At 42.6% G+C, this 26,204-nt stretch overlaps 1 protein-coding gene across 1 annotated transcript; it reads left to right on the forward strand.

Moving 5' to 3' along the window:
* Nucleotides 1-9,281: 9,281 nt before the first annotated feature.
* REELD1 (reeler domain containing 1) lies at nucleotides 9,282-23,527 on the forward strand. Its single transcript, XM_058550153.1, has 6 exons — nucleotides 9,282-9,492; nucleotides 13,596-13,818; nucleotides 15,676-15,839; nucleotides 18,720-19,032; nucleotides 19,548-19,611; nucleotides 20,402-23,527. The coding sequence occupies exons 1-6, from the start codon at nucleotides 9,285-9,287 to the stop codon at nucleotides 21,005-21,007; spliced, it is 1,578 nt and encodes a 525-aa protein (XP_058406136.1). The 5' UTR covers nucleotides 9,282-9,284; the 3' UTR covers nucleotides 21,008-23,527.
* Nucleotides 23,528-26,204: the final 2,677 nt, after the last annotated feature.

Raw genomic sequence — 26,204 nt, forward strand, 5'->3', positions numbered from 1 at the left:
TCCTAATCTGTAAAAATGGAAATATTACTAAAAACAAAGCAATAGTACTTTCCAAACCTAATATGATAGTAAAATCTATTTTTTTTTTTGTAAGAGAAGGCACTTTAAAAACTCTGAAGGTTTTACAAATGTTATTCCTTTATAACCCTTGGACAAGCCTAATCTTTTCTCGTCAACTCTTCAGCTATTTGAAGACAGCTATCATGAATCTTCTCCCCTCAAGAAACTCCCTGTCTGTTCAACTGCTCTTGAGCAATTCACGGTTCAGAGTCTACAAACGCCTCTGGTCACTCTCTTCTAAATGCACTCCCATTTGTATGTGTTTATTCTGTTTTATTTATTTTCTCATGTATACTCATTTTAAAGTAAGGCTGCAACATGAAAAAAGATACGCAAGCAATGGAAATAGCAGTGTTGGCGGAGGAGCTTATTAATTATTACTTTGCTGTTTCAAAAATTATTTTTAATATTGGTATATACCCATCTTCCATGGAAATAAAGCAGGATGCCTAGAATCCAATTCCATATGGGGACTAGTAATCTCAGAGTATAATGGGAAAATTATATCCCTTGTTCAGGAGACAAAATTGCACTAAAAAATTTTTTTGTTTTGCTTTTTAATGATGTGTTTTCAGCTTAAAACTCTAAACTTTTTTATTATTTTTATTTTTCTAATGCCTGCTGCTCAGCCATATCTCCTCCATCTTGGGTTTATGCCATTGGTTTTTTTCTGACCTAAGTAAAGCACTTAACATTTGTCCTAGTTTAATTTCATCTTGTTAGATTCAGCTCATTGCTCTAGCCTGTCCAGATCGTTTTTCATCATTATTCTGTCTGCCTGCTCCTCCCAGCGGCTGGTCACCCACAGGCCAGAGTTGCATGCCCGCTACACCTTCCTCTCACGGCCTTAAAGGGAAGGAGCCACAGGAAGCCCTTGTCCAGGTGGCATGATGGAGCTGACAGTCAGCGTCCTTTAGGGAAGTCCTTTAGCCAATTTGGAATCCTTCTTGTTGTCCTTCTGTGATTGTAGCCCATTTTTTTCCCCTATAGTCCATAAAGATGATGAGAAGTAAGCAACTAATTATATTTACCTTTTTTACTTAGCTGCCAGGAAGCTCAGAGCCTGGGACAATCATCTATTTTCAATAGGTCTAAGCCATTCAAAAATTCGTAGAAAGAAAATAACAACACATGTGGAAAAGCTTTTTTCCCAAAAATGATGTATTTATATAATATATGTAATTTTAAGGAATTTGGCTATATAAAATAAATCCTACTTGGGACTGTTTTGTATCTTGTATATTTCAAATTGTTATTTCTATACACATAACATAGAAAAGCAAAACATATTAAGGGACTGCCATATTTGAATTTTGTTTAAACTTAAAATATGTTCAAATAATATTTTCTGCTTAACTCTCGATCCTTCAGTAATACATGTGTGAATTTGGCTTTGGGAGAACAATACAGGTGCTTTGGTGAGAGGAGTAATACTGATGTTAGCAAAGACATCCCTGTTCCTCAGTCTTGTGAGATAAGCGAGTAAGTCGGCATCAGGTTTAGTGAAATGATGGAGATAAAGTGGTATCATTGACTTGACCTATGGTAGACCTTCTGTTACACTTTTAAGGGTGCTGTTGCCACGTGGATTTTGCTCGCTTCACTGTAGCATTTTTATGTGAAGGAAGAATTAAGCACTGGCCTGGGAATTGGGAAGTCTGCTGTTTCTCCAGCTTTCCTAGACTGCTCTATGGTTGAAAGCAAATGAGTACGTTTCTCCACAGTGCCTCAAACTGACGAAGATGTGGACCACCCTCACATATTAGAGGTGTGTGCAGAGGACACACGTCAATAATTCAATAATGATGCAGGGCATTTTGCTCTCATGAGCTCTGGCTCAGACCCCCAGTAGTAACTGCAGGTGTAGGATTGAGGGGCCAGGGGCCTAACTTCTGCTGTTAACAGGAAGCCAGTGAATGAGGCCTGTCAGTTTTAGGTGTCTGCTTAGTAGAAGAAAGGGCCGTTGATAACAGAATGTGACAGAACTACAGCTGCTTTGGGGAAAATACGGACCCAGCTCTGGAGTAGAGAGTCATAAAGCAAAAGAAGAAATTTGTCCTGCAGAAATGGTCTATAAAAGTGAACTAGAGAATCATTTTCAGAGTGTAGTCTTTGTCAGTGCATTGAAAAATATTTAAAAAGTAGAAAAAAAAATTTTGATGAAGAAATCTGACGTTCAAAAATTTTGGTATTTTCCCCGTTGCCAAGGGAAGGCGGGGGCTAATCAAACAATTTGCTTCTTCGTGATGCAGAAAAGCTAAGTGGTTTGGATGGCTTCTATAAAGGAGAATAAACCCTGTTTGTTGTGACTATTCCTGTGATGGGAGATAAAGGGCAGTGTGAAGGGTGAGAAAATGAACAATGATACTTAGGTAACTCAAACATAGTGCTGCATCCTTTATTTTAAAAAGAGAGAGAAAAGGGAAAAAAGAAAATATATCCTGAGAATTTTTAAATGTTCTTTTATTTGAGAAAATCTGCCATAGATAGAAGGAAGGAAAAACACTTGTTCAGCATTTAGGACTCCTGAAGTCCGGTTACACCGCGATGGCTTTTATCTGCATGCTGTGACTGTGTAGGTAGGTTTGCCGGGTGGACATGCAAGGTCTTCAGTGAGGGGAGGTTCTAGCTAGGTGTCCTCCTTACCCTGAGTAGCCTTCTAAACCCTGGTCCCTGAAGTAGGAAATTGAGGCCTCGCCCCCTGCCCTTAATTTGCTATTTAGAACCATCACAACCCACTCTCTCTATTTCTGTTTTCTTGAACATCTGGAGGCAGTTGTAACAGTACAGAGGTTAGGAGCACAGGCTCCAGAGCTCCTCTGCAGGGGTTTACAACTCAGCTCCTCCACTTATCTTAACTTTTCTGTGCCTCAGTTTCCTCATCTGTGAAGTGGGAGGTGTTTTGCAGGTCGTTGTGAGGCTTAGATGAGTTCATACAAGTAAAGCGTTAGATGTGTGCCTGGCACATAGTAAGAACCCAATAAATGGAAGCTATTATTCTTACTTCCCTAGAAACGTAGGAACAAGGATGATGAAAATAAATGAAAAGCATAAAGTCCCCTGAACAGAGAGATGCACGCACCTTGATCTTCCGTAGCTTCTTGTCTATGCTAAATTATTTAACAGATGACTTACGATGAGTGTGGTGCTGTGCTGTGCATGGGAGCTAAGCCATTTTAAGATGATTCCTATTCCCAGGGGTTTAGAGCTAGGTGGATATGAAAGACAGCACACACAAAGCCCATCTGTTGCCATGCAGAGCAGTGCGTGGGACCAAGTGCCCACATGAGGATAAGGAGTGTACGTGGAATGGGATCCTAAAAAGATGCTACAAAACAGTCATTTATGTAGAAGTCTCCAGAATTATTTCAAGACTGATCTTTCAGACTAATTTCTGGCATCCAATCACAAGCTGTGAATGTTTGGTTTTTGAAAAGGGAAAAGGAAATTCTTAAGCCCCCAGAACCCCTTTTCTGTACTGCTGTAATAATATGTGATTATGTCTCTCCTAATAATTTATCTCATTGTTTGTGATAATTTGCTGATGCATTAGTCTCCAGTACCAGCCCTGGAGAGGCAGACACAGTGTGTTATTTATCTTTATATCCCCAGCCCTGAGCACAGGGCCTGCACGTAGTAGGCCTTTAGTAAAGGTTGGCTGAAGGAATTAATGACTGCTGAGTGCATTTTCAGCATATCTAACATCGAATGCCACCAAATTCCCTGTTTCAGGTGTAGGGTATATTATTTGTTCAGGCTTTCTAAATACCAGTCTTTTTTTAAAACCCCTCCTTTGCCTACATACAAACAGTCTCCAAATCTTACTGATTCTTCTTTTACTTCCATTTACTCCCATCCACATCACTGTCTCCATCACCCTGCGTCAGATACGCCTCATTTTATTTCTGGGTAGTTACAACAAACACGACGTGTTCCTTCTGCATTCACGCCTTTGTTCCAGCTCTCCTTCCTGCTTTGAATGTTCTGACACCCCTCTCTGTCTGTCCAAACCCATGTAACCTCCAGGATCAACCATCTTTTCTTGCTCTTGGTTGAAGTATCCCTCTCTGCTCTAAATTCTGGTAGCCTGACTTTTTTCTCCCTTCTGTTAAGAGCTTTCGTTTATTGCTGTGCCTCACTATGCTAGTACATCTAGTCCCTACAACATTCTTGTGAGAACTCTCATAGTGTCCCCAGTTTACGGATGGGAAAAAGGAGGCTCACTAACCTTAATGAACTTGTCTTGTTCTTTAACAGGGAGAATGGAGGAGAGGATAATTGGGTAGAAAAAGAGCACTAAATCATTCTTTTTTTTTAATGGAAGAAAGTGCACGGTAGCATGGAGAATGAAGCAAAAGTCAACAGGTCTGCTAAATGTACATAAATGTCCATTGATTTCTCATTTTTAAGTAAATTAAAGTTGAGTTTGAAAAAAATTGTGAGAATTTTTCTCTTTTCTTACACAGATTGTCCCAGCACTCCAGAAATCTGTAGGCTTAAAAAAAAAATTAGGTAATTATTAAAATACTCAATACAATAATGATGCTAGAATAGCCAATGTCTGTGTAAAAACACTAGTCAATTTCAGTGGAACTTCGTGACCAAGGCATGAAAAAGGGAAAAAGGCTGTTAACGAGTTACCAAAGGTCATGCTCCATTTCCAGAGACCTCTGAAAATAAAGAAAATGTCCAAGTGTCTGCTGGAGTTAAGGACCCAGAGACGGGACTTGAATAGTGAGCTCTGTCAACCTGCTGGTCCTTCCTTTCTGAGGATTCAATGGGAGTTTGCAGAAACTTGTTCAAAGTTGGCTCCTAAGCCAGGAGTGATGCAGGATGGTGTGGATGCTGGTAATACGTGCCAGCATACCGTTATGACTGAAATAAAACTTGAAGAATATGTATAGTTCTCTAGCTGGAAGAAATTCAAGAGATTATTTAATTCAAACCTTTCATTTTATACCTGAGGCAACCCAGAGAAGTTAAGTGATTTGCCAAAGGACACAAAGCTTCTGATTTATAACCATAAAACCCACCACAAGACTTTTCCTTTGTTTGACATTAATGTGACTGTTCCAGTCAGGGCCATGCGATGTTAATGTAACGCTTTAGTCACGTTAATATATCAAGTCCAGCCTAATTGCTAGTGTGAAGTGACGCAAGCAGGTTCAGTCAAAAACCAATGTTTTCTCACTTTTCCGGTGCACACGCTGGGCCTACTTCACATTGGAATGGGGGCGTGGATCAGAATGCCAGTGGAGCCCGGGATGCGCCATGCTCTCTCTCTTGCTCTCTCTCACATTCACACTCTTTCGCCCTGTCTCAGGGCCGCGTGCACAGAACCCTCTCCTCTCTTTGCGTGGGCTGTGTCATCTGTAGCTTAGCCAGCTATCTCCTTCCCCAAACAAAACATGTCTGAGCCCTTCCTTTGTATCAAACTCCATGCTAAGAGCTAAGTGCTTATTATTTACTACCTCATCGAGACTTCACAAGAACTTTGGGAGGCAGGTACAAGAATTACAGTGATCCTCATTCTGTAGATGAGGTTACAGAGGTAGTCGGTGGGAGAGCTGTGGTGAGAGACCATGTCTACCACAGCCTGAACTCTGTGACCTCCGGCAAGTTATATAAACACTGAGACTCAGTTTCCTCACCTGTAAAATGGGATAATAATAGTTGGGACCTCATAGTGTTGTATTAATGAGGTAACTTACTAACTGGTTGACTAGCTTTGTGGAGAGTGGCATGGGGCATGCTGCCGGCTCAGTGGAGGCTGTGGGTGTGGCAGGCAATGAGGGTCATGTCTAGGATGAGGCGTCCTCCTGGTTTCTTTGACCAATCAGTCATGGTGAGGAGAGTTGTCATATGGTATATAAGGGCTCTTCCAAGGGCTGAAATCTGGGCAGATTCTCTAGAGCAGTGTCTCCAGGCCTTAATGCGCCTATGAATCCTCTGGGGAGCTTGTTAAAATGCAGAAACCAACTCAGTGTATCTGCAATGGGGCCTTGAGCTTCTGCATTTCCAACCAGCTCCTAGGTGATGCTGATGCTACTGGTCCATGGACCACAGTTTGAATAGTGAGAGTCTATAAGGAGTTGTAGTCAGGGCATGTAGTAAAAAGAAATCAATACATTCCTTTTATTCTAGAATGTTCTCCATTCTTCACTGCCAGGAAAAATTCTGCTCACAGATGCAGTTCCCATGTAACCTCTGTGAAACTTTTTTGGGCTCTTATAGAGTTAATCTCATGTAACTCCTTTATGATAAATGACTTATCATTTGCCTAATAGTTACTTGGGTATATTTGTCACCTCCATTTTTTTTTATTGTATTTTTTCATTTCTGTACAGTAAAATTCACTTTTTGGTGCACAGTCTATGAGTTTTGACAAGCTCATACAGTTGTGTAACTACCACCACAATAGATCCAGAACAGTTCCATCACCCCAAAAATTCCCTCAAGTGCCCTTTGTAGTCACTCCTCCCCACAACCCCTGCCCCCAACAACCACTGACCTATTTCTGTTCCTATAATTTTGCCTTTTTCAGAATGTTATACAAATGGAATCATACACTATGTAAACTTTGGAATCTCCTCCATTTTGCTGTATTTATGGATTTGGGATAGCATCTAATGCATCTTTGTTTTTGCCCAAATAAATGCCTAGCACAAAGTTGGTGTTCAGATACTCGTATTGATAACTCTTATTGTAGTAGGTCAAATGTCCTTTCAGAAGCCTGCCATCTTTATCAATAAATCCCTGATGGGATGGTGCCTCTAGAAGCTTGGTGGTTTTATTGGTTTTGTAGTGATTTCCTAATTTGGCTGGTCTCAAGAATCTCCTGGGGTTACTACAGATTTCCAGGACTCTCTCCTGCAGATTCTGATTTCACAGGTCTAGAGAGAGGCCTGGGGAATCTCTACCAGTGCTTCTCAAATTTTGCTTGTATCAGAATCACCTGGCATGCTCGTTAAAGCACAGATTGCTAGATCCCACTCCCAGAGTTTCTGATTTGGTAGGTCTGGAGTGGGGTCCAGGAACATGCACTTCTAAGTGCTTCCAGGTGATGCTGATGGCGTGCTCTCTTTGAGAACCACTCGTCTACAGGCTCTGTGAGATGATCAGGTGTCTCAGGTGATTCTTATATTTATCCAAATTTGTGAAATCCAGCTTTAGTGCAATTCACTGGAGGAGTGTGCTGTGGTACTTTTTTGTACCAAACATTGCTCTCTGGCCATGGCATCAGTCCCACTGCACCAGGGATAACTTGTTCAGCCCACATTGCCTCAGAAGCAGAGAATGCTGAGATTTGATTCAGTCATTTTCCCCTTGGCAGGCAGACCAAGATGAAGGCATCCGGCTCCTGCTGAGGGTGCCGGTGCCAGTCGTGTGCAAAACCAGTTCCAGGTCTTTCTAGTTCTTCACGCGAGTTTAGACAAGGTTGATGTGGAAACTGTGTGAGAATGTGTATGTGGTCTTAGAGACAATCAGTGCGATTAAGGCTGGACTTGGACACGGAGCGAAAGTTCCTATGAATGCTGAGGATTAGCGGTAACAGCTGGTATCCTGCCCATTAGAGGAGAGACTGAAGGCAGAAGAAAAGACTTATTTAAAGGATGTGTCTCTGCAGCCCTGAGGGGGGATGCCGTTCCATCAAGCCTGAAGGCAAGTGTGCTCCGAGGTAAGTGGATGTTTTTCTGGGTTCAGGTAGACAAGGTGCTGGTGGGAAAGAAGGGGAAGGGTGGGATTTGCTGTGGCCATGGTCTGTGGGATGTGGCACTCACCCCCTTCCTCTGTAGGCATCTGTGTTTGATCTGCCTTTGGAGAGAGGAGACCACCTTCTGCCGTCAACAAGGGCTCGAGGGGCATTTTCTCTGTGGCCCTTCTGAAACAACGTGGGAAGGGGCGGGTCCCCGAAACTGAAAATATGCCTTTATAGCCCTCGTTCATTATCTCCTAATGTGTCTGGGAAGCTGTAGGAGTGCTCCCTTGTGGGGTAGAGGTTTTTGACTCAGTGCCTCATGGAAAGCAAACCTAGCAGAGAAAAGTATTATCTGAAAGACTCTGAAGACAAATCTAAGAGACCCAAGTTATGTTTTGTGTCTCCCTGTGTCTGGTCAGTGTAGAGAGTGGTGGTGTGTGAAGATAGGATGGGAGTATGGATTAGCTCCTCAGCCTACTGCTTTTATAGCTAGTTTCACTAAATTTTTACATTTTATTTTTACCTTTTAAAACCAGCTTATTAGAATGGAAGGCTGTTGTTGCCTTGCATCGCTCCTTAGATCAAAGTATTAGCAGAACTTTTAAAATACCTGTGCGTAGGACTATAAAAACAAACAATTTTTTAAAAATGCCTGACAGTCCTGAATATTTATTCAGAGAGCTTTTCCACCCGTCTTATTTGCTCTCTCTCTCACTTTATTTTCATCTGTGAACTTCTATACACAGTCAACTTTTAATTCTTTCTGTTGATGGGCATTAGAGGTGGCAAACAAAAATGAAATTTATTCTATAAATGTTATTTTATCCAATCGTTTTATTCTATTCCTGAGCCAGTTTTTTTTCTAGTATATTTAACAAGGTATAGAAGGGATTGGCTTGGGTATAACTTTCTCTGTTCATCTTCTCTGTGAAAAAGTAGTGAAATAACTAGAAACAGTCAACAGGAGAAAGGGCAAGGAGCTATCAAAGCATTGCAGATTTAACAATCACATTGAAATAATTGATAGTCGGCAGAAGTTTTGTAGCATTTAACCCCGGAATTTGCAACTGCAGAGATAATACGCTAATCCAAGCCGCCATGTGCCGAGCTGCCTGACCAAACGGGAATATTGGGGTCTCACTTCAGCAATAATATTTTATAGCTCACACTGCCCTTGGTATCGGCTTGTAAGGAGTTCACTGTAGGATACAAACATTTTCTGGTCTTATTTCCTTGACTTAATTATTAAATTCTCTCTTTAAAAAGAAGCAGCCTGGTCTTATGAGAAAATTACAAGAAGAGAGGGTTAAAACACAAAGGGTTTAGAAGTGAAACACTTCCTGCAGCCTGGCATGTCTTTTTGATCTTGACCTTGAGCGCTTGTGGTCTGGGGAGGCAGCACCAACCATCTCAGGTTTTAGGCAGTGTGGACTCAGGTCAGTCACATTCAAAAAGACGTCATATCCTTTTCTTAAGTAGCATCTGGATTGAAGCTGTCGTTTCTCATGACACAGGAAAGGGCAGGATGAGGGTCCCCGCCGCTCTCGCGGGCTGGGCTTGTGCCACCCTCTGCCTGGCTTCCTGCTCGTCTGCCTTTTCCCATGGTGCCGGCGTGGCGGCCTGTGAGGACATGCAGCCCACGCACATTCGAGCCCAGCCTCAGGACCCCGGGACCCACCACATCACCGTTCACACCAGCAGCTCTTCCTACTCACCGGGTGACACAGTTCCAGGTACGTAGGGGAGAGGCTTTGAGACCCCGAGCAGCCCCAGGGCCCTAGTGACAAATCCCAAGTCATGTTTGTCCCAGGCAGGAGTTTCCTGGGCTAAAGTTTGGCTTAATCCTAAGAAGCAATTATGTGGTCAGAAATAAGCATAAAGTACTTATGTCATGTAAACCACCTAACTAATCTCTATATTCACATTAATCTTTATAAGAGAAGAGGGCACAAATGGCATTATTATAAAAAATTGTTTTGTCCTTATTATAAGATAAAAATATAGTTACCCTGAACAAACTTCATGTATCGTGTGTGTGTGTGTGTGTGTGAGAAATAGACTTTTTTCCTCATTATTTAAAACTCAAATTGTTTGGAGAGTGAAAAGAGCATTTCCTGTGATTTTAGTTTAGGTGCCTAGAAAAGCAGAGAGAGAACTTGAGTGTGGGTGGTTTATTTGGGAGATGATCCCAGGAAGCACAGACGAGGAAGAGGGGACAGGGAGACAGGCAGGAGAGAGACACCAGTAAGAGGTGTGAAGTAGAGAAGGTCACTGCTGTGGCAACACGCTGGGGCTCAGTTCCAGTGGGGACCCTCTGAGAATCCACATGAAACACACCTCTGAATCATCTCACGGGAGGATGGAGGGACGGGATATTTATTGGTTGAGGGTGCAATGCCCCGGCGCCCCAACACATGCACACACTTCAGAGTCACACTTGCCTACCTGGACCAAGCTCCCAAGGTGCCAGCTAGAAAAAGCAGAGAAGAAAGCTACAGGTGCTGAAGGTGGTAGCTAAGTGTAGATGGAGAAGTGTCCATGTGGCTGCAGGTGGACTCAAAGCATCAGTAGTGTTTGCTCGACTCCCTTTGGTTTTTGCTAACTCTTTTGATGGGAATTAGAGGTGATAAGTCAAAATGAAATTTACTCTCTATTGATTTATCCAATCATTTTGTTTTATTGGTAAGTGTGGGGAAAAAAAGTACATGGGTAATATATTGGCCCTGACAGCAACAAACTCCGGAAACTGAAGTTAAGGCTCTTCTAACAGAGCTTCCCAAACTGTGTCACATCATGTCCCAGCTAGTAAATGATAACACGTGTATAGCATGCTGGGGTAAGGGCAAGAGGCTACTCAGGGATGGAGGCAACTTCTCTGGGGCTCCTACCTCCCCAGTAAGCACCCAGCCACCCCCAGCATGAGGGGGTCAATATGTCGGCACCCCAGTGTTCTGCAGCTAGGGGAATGAAAATGGTAAGAACCAAAACACTATACTAGGGAGGAAAATCTGTAGAAATGACCCAAAATATTGTGACATCGGAATTCTAATAAAAGGTGACCTGAAGGAAACATATTGGATTGTGACTGGAACTAAGACAACATATTTAATAAAGGGCTCAAGGGAGCACCACATGGATTCAGTGCGAGTCAGTTATTACTTTATTGTGTTGTGATTACACTGTTTTTTGCTGGGATTCCACACTAATCTATGAGCTCCTTGAATGTCAAGACCATGTTATCCTGTTCATGGGTGTATACTCAATGCCTTGCACAGTGCCTGGTGTTAAATAATAACACTAAATATTTATAACATGTTTATTACTAAAAGTTCAAATGCATGGAAAATAAAATTATCACCGACACTCGGCTGCATTTAGCAAGCCCATAAAAGTTATGACCCTGATTTTAGCCGCTTATTTAATTAAAGATGAGTGGCTAAAATTTTTTTTAATTTTAAATAGCTTAAAGATATTATTGTAAGTTTTAAAAATATTAACACAGTATCAAAGGGTAGAAAATAAAAAGTAAAAGTTTCCCTTCCCTTGTTCCAGACACTCTATTTGATTCCCCAGAAGTAACCATTGTTAAGTTTCTGGCACATCTTTCTAGAAATTTTCCATGCATATAAGCATATATAAGTGTGATATCTCAAATGAATATGCCTTATGAAGATACAAATTAAATCATTCTGTTCAACATCTGTATTTTTCACCTAACAATCACGTTGACATCTTTCATTGTATACGTAGCTTATTTTCAGTGATTTCGTGACGGTTGGTTTTCTAGGGGTCATGTGATTGATTTAACTAGTTCCTTTTGATGGGTATTTACTTTTTCTAATTTGGAGCATTATAAATAATTTTGACGGACATCCTTATACATAGACCTTGTGCTCATTGTATGAGTCAGGATTCTTTTAGTTGCAAGCATCAGAAAGGCTAACAGAAAGTTAACTAACAAGACATTTAATTTTCTCACCTAAGTCTAGAAGTGGAGTTTCTGTATTTGGTGAAGCCATTCAATGACCTCATCAAGATCCTAAGATGTTTCCATTTTCCTGCCCTGCCACGGTCATCGAGTTGGGTTTTCATCCATTTGTCATTGCACAGTCTCAGAATGCCTGCCACAGCTGTAGGCTTCACACTGGTATCTAAACTGAAATAAGGTGTCTGGGGGAAAAGATTTATCCTCAGGAGTTACCAGCCCTCTCGGCAGTCTTGCTGTCATTGGCCAGAATTGGATCACTGGCAAAGAGTAATGGAATTACCAACACTGATTTTAGTCCAATCACAATTCATCCCCTGGGATAGGGAGAGGCCTAACTGCCTTGAGGACATGAGGTCTCCACTTGGCACTAAACATAACATCTGGGTTCCCTTAGAAGAGAATAAAAGTGGAGAAAGTCTGCTGGGTAGTGAACCTCAGTGTTTGCCATATTTATTTATGCAGATATGTCAGTAGGAAAAATTCCTACAAGTGAAATTGCTAGATCAAAGCGTAACTGCCTTTTGTGTGTGTGTGGTAAAATATGTATAACATAAAATTTATTATTTTAACCATTTTGAAGTATACTATTCAGTGGCATTAAGTACATTCACAATGTTGTACAACCATCACCACTATCCATTTCCAGAACTTTTTGATAATCCCAGACAGAAGCTCTGTACCCATTAAACGATCACTCTCTATCCCACTCTCCCCTTACCCCCTGGTAATCTCGTCTTCTTTCTATCTCTATGAATTTGCCTACTCTAGGTACCTCCTCTAAGGGGAATCATACAATATTCATCATTTGAGGCCTGGCTTATTTCACTTATGCTAGTGTTTTCTAGGTCCATCCACCTTGTAGAATATGTCAGGGGTAACTGCATTTTAAATGTGGAAAATATGATCAGGTTACCCCCTCAAAAAGTTGCGTGGTTTATAGTTCTAGCACTACTGAATGAGTGCCCTAGTTTTTCCTTAGTCCTATCAAATACTGGTTATAATTACACATTTTAAAATTTGTTAATATGGTAGATATAAAAAAGTATCTCATTTATAATTGTTTTTTAAATTATGATTGAGCTTGTTTTTTTTATTTTTAAAAGAAAGTTTTTTTTTTTCTCTTGAGGAAGATTGGCCCTGAGCTAACATCTGTTGCCAATCTTCCTCCTTTTTAATTTTTTTCCTTTTTTTCTCCCCAAAGCCCCAGTAGATAGATGTATGTCATAGTTGTACATCCTTCTAGTTGCTCATCAAGCATGGCTTGATGAGCGGTGAGTAGGTTGCACCCAGCATCTGAACCAGTGAATCCTGGGCCTCCGAAGCGGAGTGTGCGATCTTAACGGCTACACCACCAGGCAGGCCCCATGATTGAGCTTGTTTTATTTTCTGTTTGTGTCCTTTGATAATTTTGAATTTGGTCATTTTTTTATTGATTCACCATAACTCTTCATGTATCTGTCTGTTTTGTATCTTACAAATACTTTTCTCAGTTTATCATTTGTCTTTTGATTTCTTCCATATTCAGAATTTTAAAAAATCATCTTTTCCTTTATGGCTACTGCGTTTTGCTTAGAGAGGCATTCCTAAGTCCAATATTAAAAACAAACAAACAAACAAAAAAACCCAAACCATTGTTTCTAGTTCTTTTATATTTCATTTTCACATATTTTTGATTCAAATGGAATTTATTTTGGATGCGAAATACCACTTCAACTTTTTTTTTTTTTGCCTAATTGTTTACTTTCTAGGGGCTGGTCTTAAGCTTTTAGTTTTGGAAATACCCATATAAGATCACGGAATGGAACTACATCAGGCGTGCTCACCTTGGATGAATGTTTTCTGTTGCAGTGACTGTGAGGAGCAGTCGTAATTTCATGGGATTTCTACTTCAGGCCCGAAGAGTGTCTGATCATCAAATAGCTGGCACTTTTGTTTTCATTCCTCCTCATTCCAAACTGATGACTTGTTTTGAAGAGGCTGACACAGTCACCCACTCTGACAAGTCCCGGAAGAGAAACCTCTCGTTCGAGTGGAAGGCCCCTGCCCAGCCTGTGGGGGACGTCAGATTCCTGTAAGAGAGAATGAAGTGCTGGTTCTTAGTAACTGAGCCTTCCACTTTGAAGTCAGGGCAGTTTCTCCTTCCTTCTTCATGTTCCCTGTTCCCTACCTCTGGCCACCTTATAGCAAGGACAGGGTCATGAGGGCTGCCCCAACTAGAGAACGTATGCAGAGAGTGACTAAAAAAATTTCCCCCAACTCCGTCTTTGTCATTACCCGTGGTCCAGGAGTGTGATTTCCCCTCCTGGGTGCAGATGAATCTTGGCCAACCTCTCCAGGAAATTCTGACTAGAGGACAAAAGAGCTGCTGGTGGGAGAGTAGAGAAAGAGCTGAGAAAGAGGGAGACGGAGGCAGACAGACATGCAGGCACTTCCCTGGGCCCAGGGAAAGTCACAGAAGTCTCTGTGCCTTGGCTTGTTGTCTATTAAATGGGTGTAGTAATGATAGCACCCACCTTGTAGGGTTGTGTAAGGATGAAAGAGCCAATATATGCAAAGTGCTTAGAACAGTTCCTGGCAGCAGTAGGCACTAGATAAGCATCATCAGTACTCAAAATGAGACACTTGCTTTGTCATTCTTTTCAGACGCTTACATTTACCAAAAAAATCTTTTTTTTTTTTTTTTGCTCATGGGAAAGGGTGTGTGTTCCTCAGTTTCTTTTCCCCACACCCTCATATATGTAACAGGGAGGTTGTGTGTGCCTAAGGGTGGAGGCATCTAGACCACATGCTTCCCCTCCTGGGTTTCCCCTCTGTTCGTCTGGGGAACAGAGATGAGGTATGGGGCCCCCGCCCAGCAGTGTCTCTATTCCATCCTTTCCTGGTGGCCTAACGCAGCAGCAGGACAGCAAGGAGGAAAACGCTGTGCCCAACAATTTTGCCCATTTGGAAAGGCGAGTGTCCACTTAACTGTTGGTGTAACCCAGGTTCTGCCATCACTTTGGTTCTGATCCAATGCAGGGGATGTGTGCTGTTTGAAGTCTTTAAATCAGTACAGTTACTTTCATTTCTCAAAGCACCTCCATTTCCATTTTCAGATTATTATCATAGCTGCTATGTGCTACACAGGAAGTAGTTTAGAAGCTATTATCTCCATTTGACAGCCAAGTCACTTGATCAGAAGCCTCTCCCAAAGTCACCCTATGCCCTCTCACCTCCTAGGATCCTTTCCCACAATAACGTTGACGTGTCTGAGATCTGAACCATGACTCTTACTGGCACCTTATCTCTCTGCGTGACCTCAGCTAAACCAGTCATATGTTTATAACTGTCTTACTTAAAGCGAGAAAAATGATACTTACCAATAATCCCTACCTCAGTAGGGAAATTTTGGGGAGGATAAATGAGATAATGTTTGTGAAAATGGTTTTTACTGAAGAAAGGCATTATGTATTCAAAATATTATTTAGAGTGTTAATGATTTATCTCTAATTTTCAATAGAATCTATAATTATAATTAGAATTGTACAATTGTACAATAGAATTATAAAATTTTCAATTAACGGTGTAATTCAATTAACAATATACCAGTAATGGCTAATAATAAAGTTGAAAATGAAACCTTTGAGTCTAAACAGTTTTAGAAAACACCCTTTAGTCAAGAGATTTTTAATGACTATATTTATTTAGGAGGGTAATTGATTTGTACATATCCTCTCCTATTTTAATTATTTGCTGCTATTGAGTTTTGGTTTATAAAAAGAGTGGAGTCCCCTAAGGATAATACAGTCATCTCTTTTTAGTTCTTCTATTCATTTAAACTTTGTTCTTCTTTATCTTTTTGTTTGTTCTCTCCTTTCTATTAGGATGGTCCGAGGTATTATTTAAGGGAAACTAAATCCTCGAATCCCTCTGCTTTCTTTTTCTGCAGTTTATCAGTAGTCCAGTCATATTTCGTTTACTGGGCAAGGATTGAATCATCTGTTGTGTCCCAGCAGACACACAACCGAGCCCTTTCTGACGGCCGCGTGGAGCCCGGCTTACTGATGCCAACCCCTGGGCAGAGGCCGGAGGGTCTGGAAGGAACTGCCCCAGGTACAGCTTGCCAAAGTATTTGCTAGCCTAATTAGCATCATTATTTTTATAGTTATCTATTTACACTTAAAAGTTACTCCTGCCAGTTTCTGGTTCCTGCAACATGAGCAATAAACACCTGCCTTGGCTGAGTGTGGCCGACGGACGGCAGCCGTTCTTGGGAACGTGATAACACAGCCGTGAGCAGGAGGGCCATGAGAACGCAGCTTGCAGTTGCTGTGTTTGTTGCAGCAAACACACTTTGTCTAGCTCAACCTTACAAATTAAGTTGGGCCCTGGGGTAGACAGTTAGAACTGTGCTGCAAACCCAAAAAACAGCACACCCCTTCCCCCACCCCCACATTTACCAATCTCACAATATTTCAGCTGTATTCCTCAGACCCCTGAAGCTACACAGGGAGCGCAAGAAAGAAATGATCTTTTCTTCTTTTTTTTTTATAAAAACACATCCAGCTTTTATTGTTACTTTCCACGGATGGTAGATGGCTCTTTGCAGCTTGGATTGGAGAAGAAAATCAGGAATGAGAGGCTGTTTTGATAGCAGTAGTCTTTTTCCTGGTTCACCACATGACTTTAGATTCCATCGGCCCATGAACCTCTGAAAAAAAAACTAACCAGCTAGAGCGTGTTTGACCTACATGAAATTTCCCGGTGATGTGGACCTCATTTTCATTACTTATTTCTAGTTAAATGCTCTGAACAGATGCACTTGTAAAGGCTCTGATCACTTGCACGGAAGATCCAATCTTTAATCCATTCAATCCCACTTTCTTTTATTTTTGGCTAACATGTTAAAGCTGGGATCTGATCTGAATCCCCAACTTTGCTCAGTCTAGCAGACCTAGGCACAAAGATAACCCTGGGCCACCCTCCATACTCTGCCCATGACCAAAATCTTCATCTTCTCCTCATTGCCCAGTGCTGTTCCTCCAACCTTTCCACCAAGATACTCCTCAAAGCAGAGGAAAGATCTCAGGGTCTGAGAGTGTGGTCTGAAGAAGACCCTGCAAACCCAACATGTGTTTGAAGTCACGTGTTTATTTTATAAATCATGCAAATGTTGCATTCTAATCCCAAATATGTTTGTTTTAATATGAATAAAAGTGAGGCTTCAGGATGTTGCATTATGTTGACCCTGCAGTCTCTCTGATGGTTGACCCTGCTGGGAACCTTGGCCCCCAGGGAGCAACAGACTCTAGTCTGAGCAGCTACAGGATAAACTCCTTAGTATGCTGCACACATCTCTCCCCTTCTGGCCCCAGCCTGTTTTCTTGCCCATTCCTCTACACAAACCCTAGCGTTTCCCAAAGGAAAAAGGAGTGTGTGTGTGTGTGTGTGTGTGTGTTGGGAGAAGTGTCACCTAACAAAGTGAAATAGATTTCTTAACTGTAAGACGATTTCAGTAGGCAAATGTGAATTATGAAATTTCACATTGGGAAGATAGTATATTGTATTTCTCAAACGTATTTCCCAACAGACCCTTGGGACACTTTGGGGTCTACCTGACCCCATTAGGCATGATCTACTTTTATAGCTCCATGTTCTCCCTTCTGACATTTCCTCAAACTGAGCTGTTCCTCCTGATGATCTATTTATCTTTCGAGGGGTAGTTCAAATGTCTCCTTTGTGAAACTTTTCACCATACTTCTTGGTAGGCAAATGTAACTTCTTCCTTAGTTCTGATTTTAAAGCTCTCATCACACTGTAATTTATAAGGTTGGGCATCAAAGAGTCCTAGATTTTGAGTTCGGAAACAACAGTAACCAGTCTGCATCACTTCTGCATCCCCAGCACCTATAACGATGCTCAGCACACAGTGGGTCTGCAGAAAGTGTCCAAAAGTGTTTAGAGTTCAGGCAGGAGTATAAAACTGTCTGAGATTTTCCCACATTCTGTGTGTCTGTTAGGCTTCTTTGTTTTTCACTTCAATCTCAATGTTTTTGAGTGATGAAGGCATTAGAACAAAGTGGCCAAAAAAAAAAAAAAAGGATTCAACTGAACCCAGTTAGAGCTCTGGCCAGAGAAAGTTTTGTCAACATGCTTTTTGTGAACACCATTGTCATCATCCTAATCATCACCATGGTAAACCCTCAGTGCAGGTTGCATCTGTGCCGGGCACTGTGCATCATGCTTCTACATCAGTGATTTTATTTCACCCCCTCAGCAACTCTAAGCTGTAGGTACCGTTACTGGCCCCATTTTGCAAAAAAAGAAACTGATGCTCTGGGAGGACTTGCCCCAAACCAGGCATTAGCAGAGTGGAGAATTGAACCCTGACAATAATCTGACTTCAGAGCCTGTGCCTGCTTACTGTGCTGTGTGAAGCTATTTCTAATGCTCTGGGCCGTCATGTCAGCCAGTCAGGAATGGGAAATAAGATGGCGGAAGGAAAGCAGTGGAGGGTGATGATCTCGTCTCTGCCCATAGCAGATGCTAAGTTATTATCACCACTGGTGAAACCTTAGTGTGAATAATATGGCAAGAAAAATCTAGGACTTTTAAAAATCTTTGATTTGTGGGATTCTACTTTTTTTTTCTAGCTAGAAGCAGTTTTTGGCAGAGGTGAGAAAAAATCAGTGGTCACAGTGGTTTCTCCATTCCCTGAGTGGTGACTGTTAAGAATGCACAAGCTCAGAAGGGCCAGGGACCTACTTTTTAAAAAGATGTAAGAAATTCAGTCCTTGCTGCTTGGTCAGGGGCTTATATTACTGGGCAGATCATCTTTTTGTTGACACTTTTGAGTGTCTCACACTTAATGGTCTGTTCTCAGTGCACGTTAAAGTCTCTAGTATTTACCCCATTATCGTAGTTGTTTGTGCTAATCAATACAAAGAAAATTCTCTCACTGCCTCTTTGTGGTGTCTTTGGGTCTCTGCTTAGCTCCCAGTCTCCCCATCACTCTTCTGCAGCAGCGCACAGATGTCTTGGCTGTTGCCCTAACTGGAGCTGCAGAGGAGGACAGCTTAGATCCTGTTCCTGCCAGTTTTTGGGTGACAGAGTTTCCTGGGGGTGCAGAGGTTCTCTTTCAACCATCTTCACACACAGCTACTGCAGTCAGCAATGGCCAGCAACCCAGTGGAGACAGCAACCCAACCCTAGAACCATCCCTGGATGTCCATGGGCTGGAGAGGCTGGTGGCCCTCAGGAGATTCTCCTCAGAGGGTTTTGCTCCCAGCCCTAGCACCCACCACAGGTAATGGGCCAGGGGGTGGGCCATTCAGTAAGGTGGTGGGATGAGGCCAAACACTGGGGTACTGAGGAAATGTAAACTTCTTGGAGTCTGACGGAAAAAGATCTCACCATATTTATTCTTAAGTGCCCAAGAAACCCTGACTGTAGAAAGGGTACTGGTCAGAATATGAAAATCACCTGAGGAAACTGTACTTTCTTAGGCAGGGTGAGGTCTCTGAGATACTGTTATAAAAATATATATATATAAATATATGTTTTATATTTTAGTTATATAAATTTACAATATATAAATATATGTTTTATATAAAATAAATAAAAGCATTCAGTGAGTCTTTTCTGCCGTTCTCATTCACCTCTCCCCCTATCCTCCATTACCCCCCCAGCCCCCAAAGCCAAACTCAGGAGTCTTTCCAAGGAAATCTGATTTTTTCAATATACACAGCAGTGGTAGGAAACATTGCTTTTTGATCCATGTATTTAGTGACCCCTTCTTGGCCCTTCTATTCTTCCCTTTAGGACTCAGGATGATCCAAGGTTTGATTCATCAGAAACTTGCTTGCCATCTGATAGGGATGAACAGGTAACAGCCCGAGTTGTGCATGGGCAGTGAGGTTAGCATTTTGACCCCAGAGTGGGAAGTTCCAGGCTGGGAAATCAGAGCTGTTCGACTAGTAGCCAAAATTAGAGAGAAGGAGGCAAGGGTATGATATACACACAGCATCTCTTTACAAATCAATACCAGCCTTTCCATTATACACGGTGTCTCTGAAGTTATCGGCAATTGTAGAAATTGATGGTTTTAGTGATTTGTTTTCCCACTTAGCTTTGGTTAATGATTCCTCTCTCCTCCCCACCCTACCCTCTCCTTCATAACATTGGCCTCAAAATACCATATATGGTCCCAGAGGTTAGATCAATGGGCAATTTAAAATATACATGCCCACTGATTTACTACTCCTTTGAAGTCTTAAAAGGGACACAAAACATTGTCTAATATTCTTACTCAGATTTATCGGAACCTACAGCAAGATTAAATGGTCCCTTTTGCATGAGTCCTAGCATAAAAGGACACTCAAAGCTTTCAGCCACTTGCGTTGACAATCACCATATTGGTCTGGAAGCCTCTTAGAGGACCCTAGGTTTGTTCTTGTAACTGGCCTCCATGGTCTTTCTGTGGGGCTTCCATTAGCCACCCCATCCCCATTTATCTACTTGGCCATTTTACTCTGAGCTCTTGTAGGAGAGAGCACGAGGCTGGGTTTTCAGCTGCTGCCTGGGATTCTTTAAGGAAAACAGGTTAGTTGTAAAGTTCAATGGCAGCTTGGGGGAAGGCTAGCTCCTTTGACTTCTTTTTTTGTTTGCTTTTCTAGGATGAGATGGAGATCTCTAATAAGACCATGATAAGGCCTCCTCTGTACACTGTCCATCTTACCTATCCTCAGCGCCTCTGGTCCTCTGAAGCACTCACTGGAAATGGGGCTGGGGCAGCCAACCCAACCCCTGTCTTCCACACCTCTGCTCCCAGGCTACCCACTGCTGGTGGCCAGTCAGAGGTGTCAAGGCCCTCTGCTAGCTTCTTGCCTCAGTCAAAGCACAGGGAGCCCAGAGTGGGGGAGGGAAATGGAGAGGGTAGAGGGGGATACCCCAGGAAGACCCACCCAAGGCCTGAGGTTGGGCAAGAGGGAGCCAGTGCCCCTTCAGGGGTCCAGCTCAGGACTGCCCAGCTGGGAATCCTGCTTTGCCTTTCGGCCACCTTGGGCATGGCCCTGGCTGCTGGCCTTTGCTACCTCTACACCCAGTATTGCCGCAGGCAGGCGGAAGTGTCCTTCAGTGAGCCTGCCCAGGATGCCGCTGTCAGCAGCGACAGGGGTGAGATTGTGCATGTCAGGAAGATTGGGGAGAACAGTTTTGTTTTGGTTGAAGCAGAATACAACTGGACCACTCCCTCCCTGGGTAACAAGAAGACAGTCCTCTGAGAAGACCATTATACCAGGCCTCTCAGCGGCCCTGCTTAGACCCTGTAGAGCGTCTCAGCCGGAACAGAGCTAATGAGAATAGCTGATCAGGACAGGGATGCACTGTGCTCCCGTCAGTGAGCAGTGAGTGGAGGAGGCTGCGAAAGGACAGTTTATCAACAGAGGGAGTTCTTCCCAAGCTTTGTTCTCTTAACATCTGTAATTTAGCTGCTTTTTTTCTTTTGCAATTAGATGTTCTGTTTGAAGAGTTAAACTCAACACAATGAATATTGTATAACCTGCTCATTAACTAGACTCCTGTGGCCGCTGAACTTCCTCTGTTGCCTTAAGGAACCCGCAGAAATAGAAATTCTGTCCCTCCTCAGTGTGTCAGCCTCATCTCCTCTAACTCTTTGAAAGAAAGCAATGTTGGGTTGTGTCTCTTGCAAGAAAAAGAACTGCAGTCTTCACTTCACCTCTCCAAACCACCCCAAAAGGAGTTTTGTTTTCAAAAACTGGAGTTCAAAATTGGCTCTGATTTAGTTGCCTAGGTTAGAGCTAGGGTATTCCGTCTTCTTGGAAACTCAAAAGCCTGGCAAATCCACCATGGAAATTGATCCGAAGCAAGGAGAGGTTTAGAGAGCTTGATTGAACACGTCTGTGGGAAAACACATCCAAGCAGCATCCACAGCAGAGTGGGGTAAGCAAGCCTCTCCATCAGGTGTAAATGGATCTGAGGCCTCCGTCCATTTACACTTGGTGAGAGGCTCTGTGTCCTAACAGCTAACAAACAGACTGCCTTTTGCCAAAGGTCAGGCTGAAAAAAATGATGATACCACACAGTCTGAAGAACAGGCTCTGCTCAACTTTTCAGGAGGAAAAGGAAAAAAGCATCAAGGACGAAGATCATCCACCTGCTCTTCTGACTTTATGAAGATCACTTTGATTTAGCAGGAGTCCCATAAATACTCCAAGAGGTCAAAACAACGGTTTGAATATAACTCTTGCATATGCTCGCCTAATATGACCCATTGGAGTTAGCTGCCTTTTTGGAGGTAAACCTATTCCAGAGTCATGATCCATTTTAATGTGGAAACAAAAACCACTATAAATTCAAAAAGGGTATTTATTGATTGAGCACCTAAATCACACCTGTGCTGTTCTAAGAACTTTACATATATTTTCACATTTAACTCTCACCATAACTTAATGAGGAATAAATTCAGTAACTTGCCAGAGAGAGAGAGGCATTCATGACATCTCAATTCAACAAGACATTCTTTTTTAATTGAGTGTGTAAGAAAGAGACAATTCCTGCTGTTTTTACAGCCCCTATTTAGCTCATTGGGCGTCAATTCCAATCCATCTCTTCTCCTGGATTCTGGGTGATGCAGATCTATTCCCTGGCTTCAGTCAAGTGCCTCCTTAGGCACATGGAGACCTAGGTAATTGTGTGTTCACAATTGAAAGTGTTCTAGGAATGCTGTGGAAAGAAACAAATGTACTGTACTCCAGTGGGGGCCACATCCCTACTACATACCCAACCCTCCTCAAAGATATCCTCCCCAAGGTGCAAACAAGGGCTCTCACAGTGAAGAGCTCTCATCTGGCCACATCAGAGCCAGGTGCACAACATATACAACACCTTCAAGATCTTTCCTGTCCAAGAGGATATGTCCTGTGTAAACAGACTGTAACAGTTTGTTCTGGTTATCTATTGCTGTGAAACAAAATACTCCAAAACTCAGTGGTTTAAAACAACCACTACCACTACCATTTATTATCTTGCACAATTCTGGGGATATCTGGGCTTAGCTGGCCAGTTCTTCTAACTCGTGTTGTTCAATGCGCTGGAAGATCCCAGATGACTCACTCACATGGCTGGCAGTTGGTGCTGGCTGCTGGCTGGGGAGTTCAACTGAGGGTATTGATGAGATGGGAAGCAATTTGGTTCTCCTCTTCGTAGCTTCTTACAGCATGGTGGCTGGGTTCCAAGGGGAACTGTTCTAAGCAGACAAAACCAGAAGCTGGGATCTCTTAAGGCCTAGCCTGGGAAGTTACATGGTTTCACTTCTTCGACATTCTGGTGGTCATAGCAAGTTACAGGGCCAGCCTTCATTCTTCAAAAGGAAGGGCAATAGATTTCACTTTTTGATGGGAGAAGTGGCAAAAGATTTGAAGCTATCTATCTTTAATTCACTACATCTCCGTATAGACTGCTGACCTGCTAGGGGACTTACGTGAGAGCAGGAGAAGCTGTTCATCCCCAGGAGATGCCATTGGTCACCTTCCCTGCAAAGCATCAAACGGAGTGAGGGAAATGTCCAGACTTTAGGGTTAGGCATTTCCTCTTCTCTAGCTGGGAACTCCAGCTAAGGCAAAATAGTGAAGTGATGCAGAGGAGTCTGCCAGACCTCTGAGTCTCAGCTTCCTCATCAGAGAAAAGCAGATCACAAAATTACGTACCTCTTTTGGCTGTTGTGAAAATTAAATGCGTGTTCAACACTTAGCTATCTCTACCTACCTACCTACCTACCTACCTACCTACCTACCTACCTACCTACCTACCATGCCATTGTTATTAACATCATCCTAGAGCTGCAGCACTATCTTTAAATCTAGCCCATTTAGAGAAATTCTGTGACCACCAAAAAACATATTCCCTTTTGGTGACAACTTCTGCCTCTGCGGCTCCTCCTTCCCCAGCCCAACACATGGAGGTGGTCATCACACTAGTTGTCATGGTAGCCGCTGGCTACAGTTCCTGCTGGGGGTCAGACACTTTTGCTGAGACATTCTGAGTAAGCTCCTTTTTGGCAAGGGCAGCTGGAGTCCGTAGGCCTGTAGTCAGGAGACATAAAACCCCTCTGTCTGTTACTGTGATCTTGACGGTCCTCTAAGCTCGGCTTCAGAGAAGCTCCAGAGGGGAGTGAGTAGGAAGTGTTAACTTGAAGGCTTTACTGAAGCACAAAGCCATTAAAAGTTAGAAAAACGCAAAAGAGTCAGATGCAACATCTTAAATAGCTTTTTTTTGCAGGAATCGTTCAGCCAACCACTTCTTGGAGGAGGAGGTTTGAGGCTAAACACATATTTAAGGGAAAATAACAGGAAAACAATTGCTGAAAACTTTATATTTAGAACAAATGTTTTCACATCTATTGTGTTAATTTAATAACCACAGGTCAGGGGTAGGGGCGAGCCTTAACCTTTTTACATTCAGAGACTATTTTTGATATTTCTAATTAATTTCTCCCCTTGGATACAACAATTTTGGTAAATCACAACATAATGCTTAACTGGAGCCTGGCTGAGCTCCCTCACTGTCGAGGCTGTCTGGATTAATTTGCTGTTACAATGTTTGTTTCCTTTAAAAAAAAAAATCTAATTAACAACAACAACAAAATAGGTCAACAAGCCAGTAAATATTTAAACAAGTGTCACATTTTATTTGAAAAGTTGTCTGGGAAGGGCTGGCAATTTATGAATAAATTACAGATAGCACACCCTTTCCCAGTCTTATACTTCCGGCATTAATCAGTGATCCCAGCATTTCTGGAATGCAGGCTTTGTGATTTGACTTCATTCGCTCCAACCTATCCTGCTCTTCTAAAAGTGGTGTGTGGCAAGGAATTTCTTTTATTCAAGTGAAATGAATTTGCATTAATTTGTTTTATTAAACTTGAGAACATCTTCAGAAGAACTCTGCTCCATCCGGCCTTAGGGCGTTGCAAAACCAGTCATAGTGATCTCTGGTTTGGAATAGCAGGAGGGCCTTTATGATGAAAGGAAGGCTGATGTTTTGTTTGTTTGTTCTGCTCTTTAAATGCAAAAAGAAAATTTTTTGCATTCCATTGACAATGATGAGTGGAGCAGCCAGCACAACTGAAGCCTGTCAAATGGTTTTTGGTATTTTTCTGCTTTTAAAACATAAATCAGTTTATGCCCCACTGTCTCTCACTTCTCTAATGGCTTCCCAGCTGTCTCAGAATAAAATCGGAACATCTGATTGGCCTGACCAAGTACCACGAGCCCTGGCCCTCTGACCACCTTCTTCCGGGCTCCCGCCATTCCCTGTGCTGCTATGAGTGCTCCTTGGACGCTGCGCAGCTCCCCTTAGCTCGCTTGGGCTGTCGTTTTTGCCTGGAACCCCATTCCTCTGGACGTCCACAAGCCTTCAGAACTTTGTTCCAGTGTTGCCTCATCAGAGAGTCTTCTGGCCATTGCAACCTCTTCTCACTCTCTGCCCATCCCTGCTTTATAATATTTATAGCACGGATTACTTCCTGAGTCTTAACGTAGTTATTTATGTTTTGTGTGTTTTCTGCCTCCTCCTGACTAGGATGCTTTATAAAGGCAGACACTTTGTTCATTGCTATACCCTTTGCGCCTGGAATTGTTCCCAGTGCAGAGTAAGTAATCAATAAATATTTGGTAAACGAGGGAATGAAAAGTTCAGTATTTGTGTTACTATCACCAGCTCTTGGTCTAGATTGAAGTTGATTGAATGTGTAGCACCTTGGGCAGCTCCAGGACGCTTGGGCATCAAGCAATGAAGGTTTCTCTCTAGAGGTGAACTAGAGTCGCCTGGGCAGGGAGTGGTCTGTGTCTCAGCTCCAAGGCTCAGGGGAGTTCTTGGCAGGGGGGAGCTGAGAATAGATTTAACTTCTCAGTCTGAGCTGGGGCAGAAGGAGAGCTACATGGGGTCTTTCCACCTCAGAAGCTCCCCTGTGAGCATACTTGCTTCAGTTCATGTAGTCTGGCACAGAGTTTCTCAGTCTCCACACTCTCAACGTTTCGGGCTAGACCATTCTTTATTGTGGGGCTGTCCTATGCACTGTAGGAAGTTGAGCAGCATCCCTGGCCTCTACCCACTAGATGCCAGTAGCTCCCTCCTCCCTGGTTGTAACAACCAAAATGTCTCCAGACAATGCCAAATGTCCCCTGGAGGACAAAACCACCCCCATTTGGGAACCACTGGTCTAGTAACATAGGCCCCAAGATGAAGCAGCATTTCCTAAATCATTCCCACACTCAGTGATGGAGTGGGCAGTATTGAGATAGAGAACTATAGGATTTAAAAATTGGAAATGGCTTTCAAGATCATCTCAGTGGTTTTTGAATTTTGAATTTTGCCTATTGGGTGCAACAATAAAAACTGAATGCTCTAGTGGAAGTTTGAGGATATCTTCCTCTTTTTCTCCCCCATTCTCCCTCTCAC

The sequence above is a fragment of the Diceros bicornis genome, chromosome 11, assembly GCF_020826845.1.
Source record: "Diceros bicornis minor isolate mBicDic1 chromosome 11, mDicBic1.mat.cur, whole genome shotgun sequence".
Classification (NCBI taxonomy): Eukaryota; Metazoa; Chordata; class Mammalia; order Perissodactyla; family Rhinocerotidae; genus Diceros; species Diceros bicornis.

Coding starts and splice junctions, on each gene's coding strand:
- REELD1 (XM_058550153.1), top strand. CDS start 9,285: ATGAGGGTCCCCGCCGCTCTCGCGGGCTGGGCTTGTGCCACCCTCTGC. Junction 13,819..15,675: donor GTGGGGGACGTCAGATTCCT/GTAAGAGAGAAT, acceptor CTTTTTCTGCAG/TTTATCAGTAGTCCAGTCAT. Junction 19,612..20,401: donor CATCTGATAGGGATGAACAG/GTAACAGCCCGA, acceptor TTGCTTTTCTAG/GATGAGATGGAGATCTCTAA.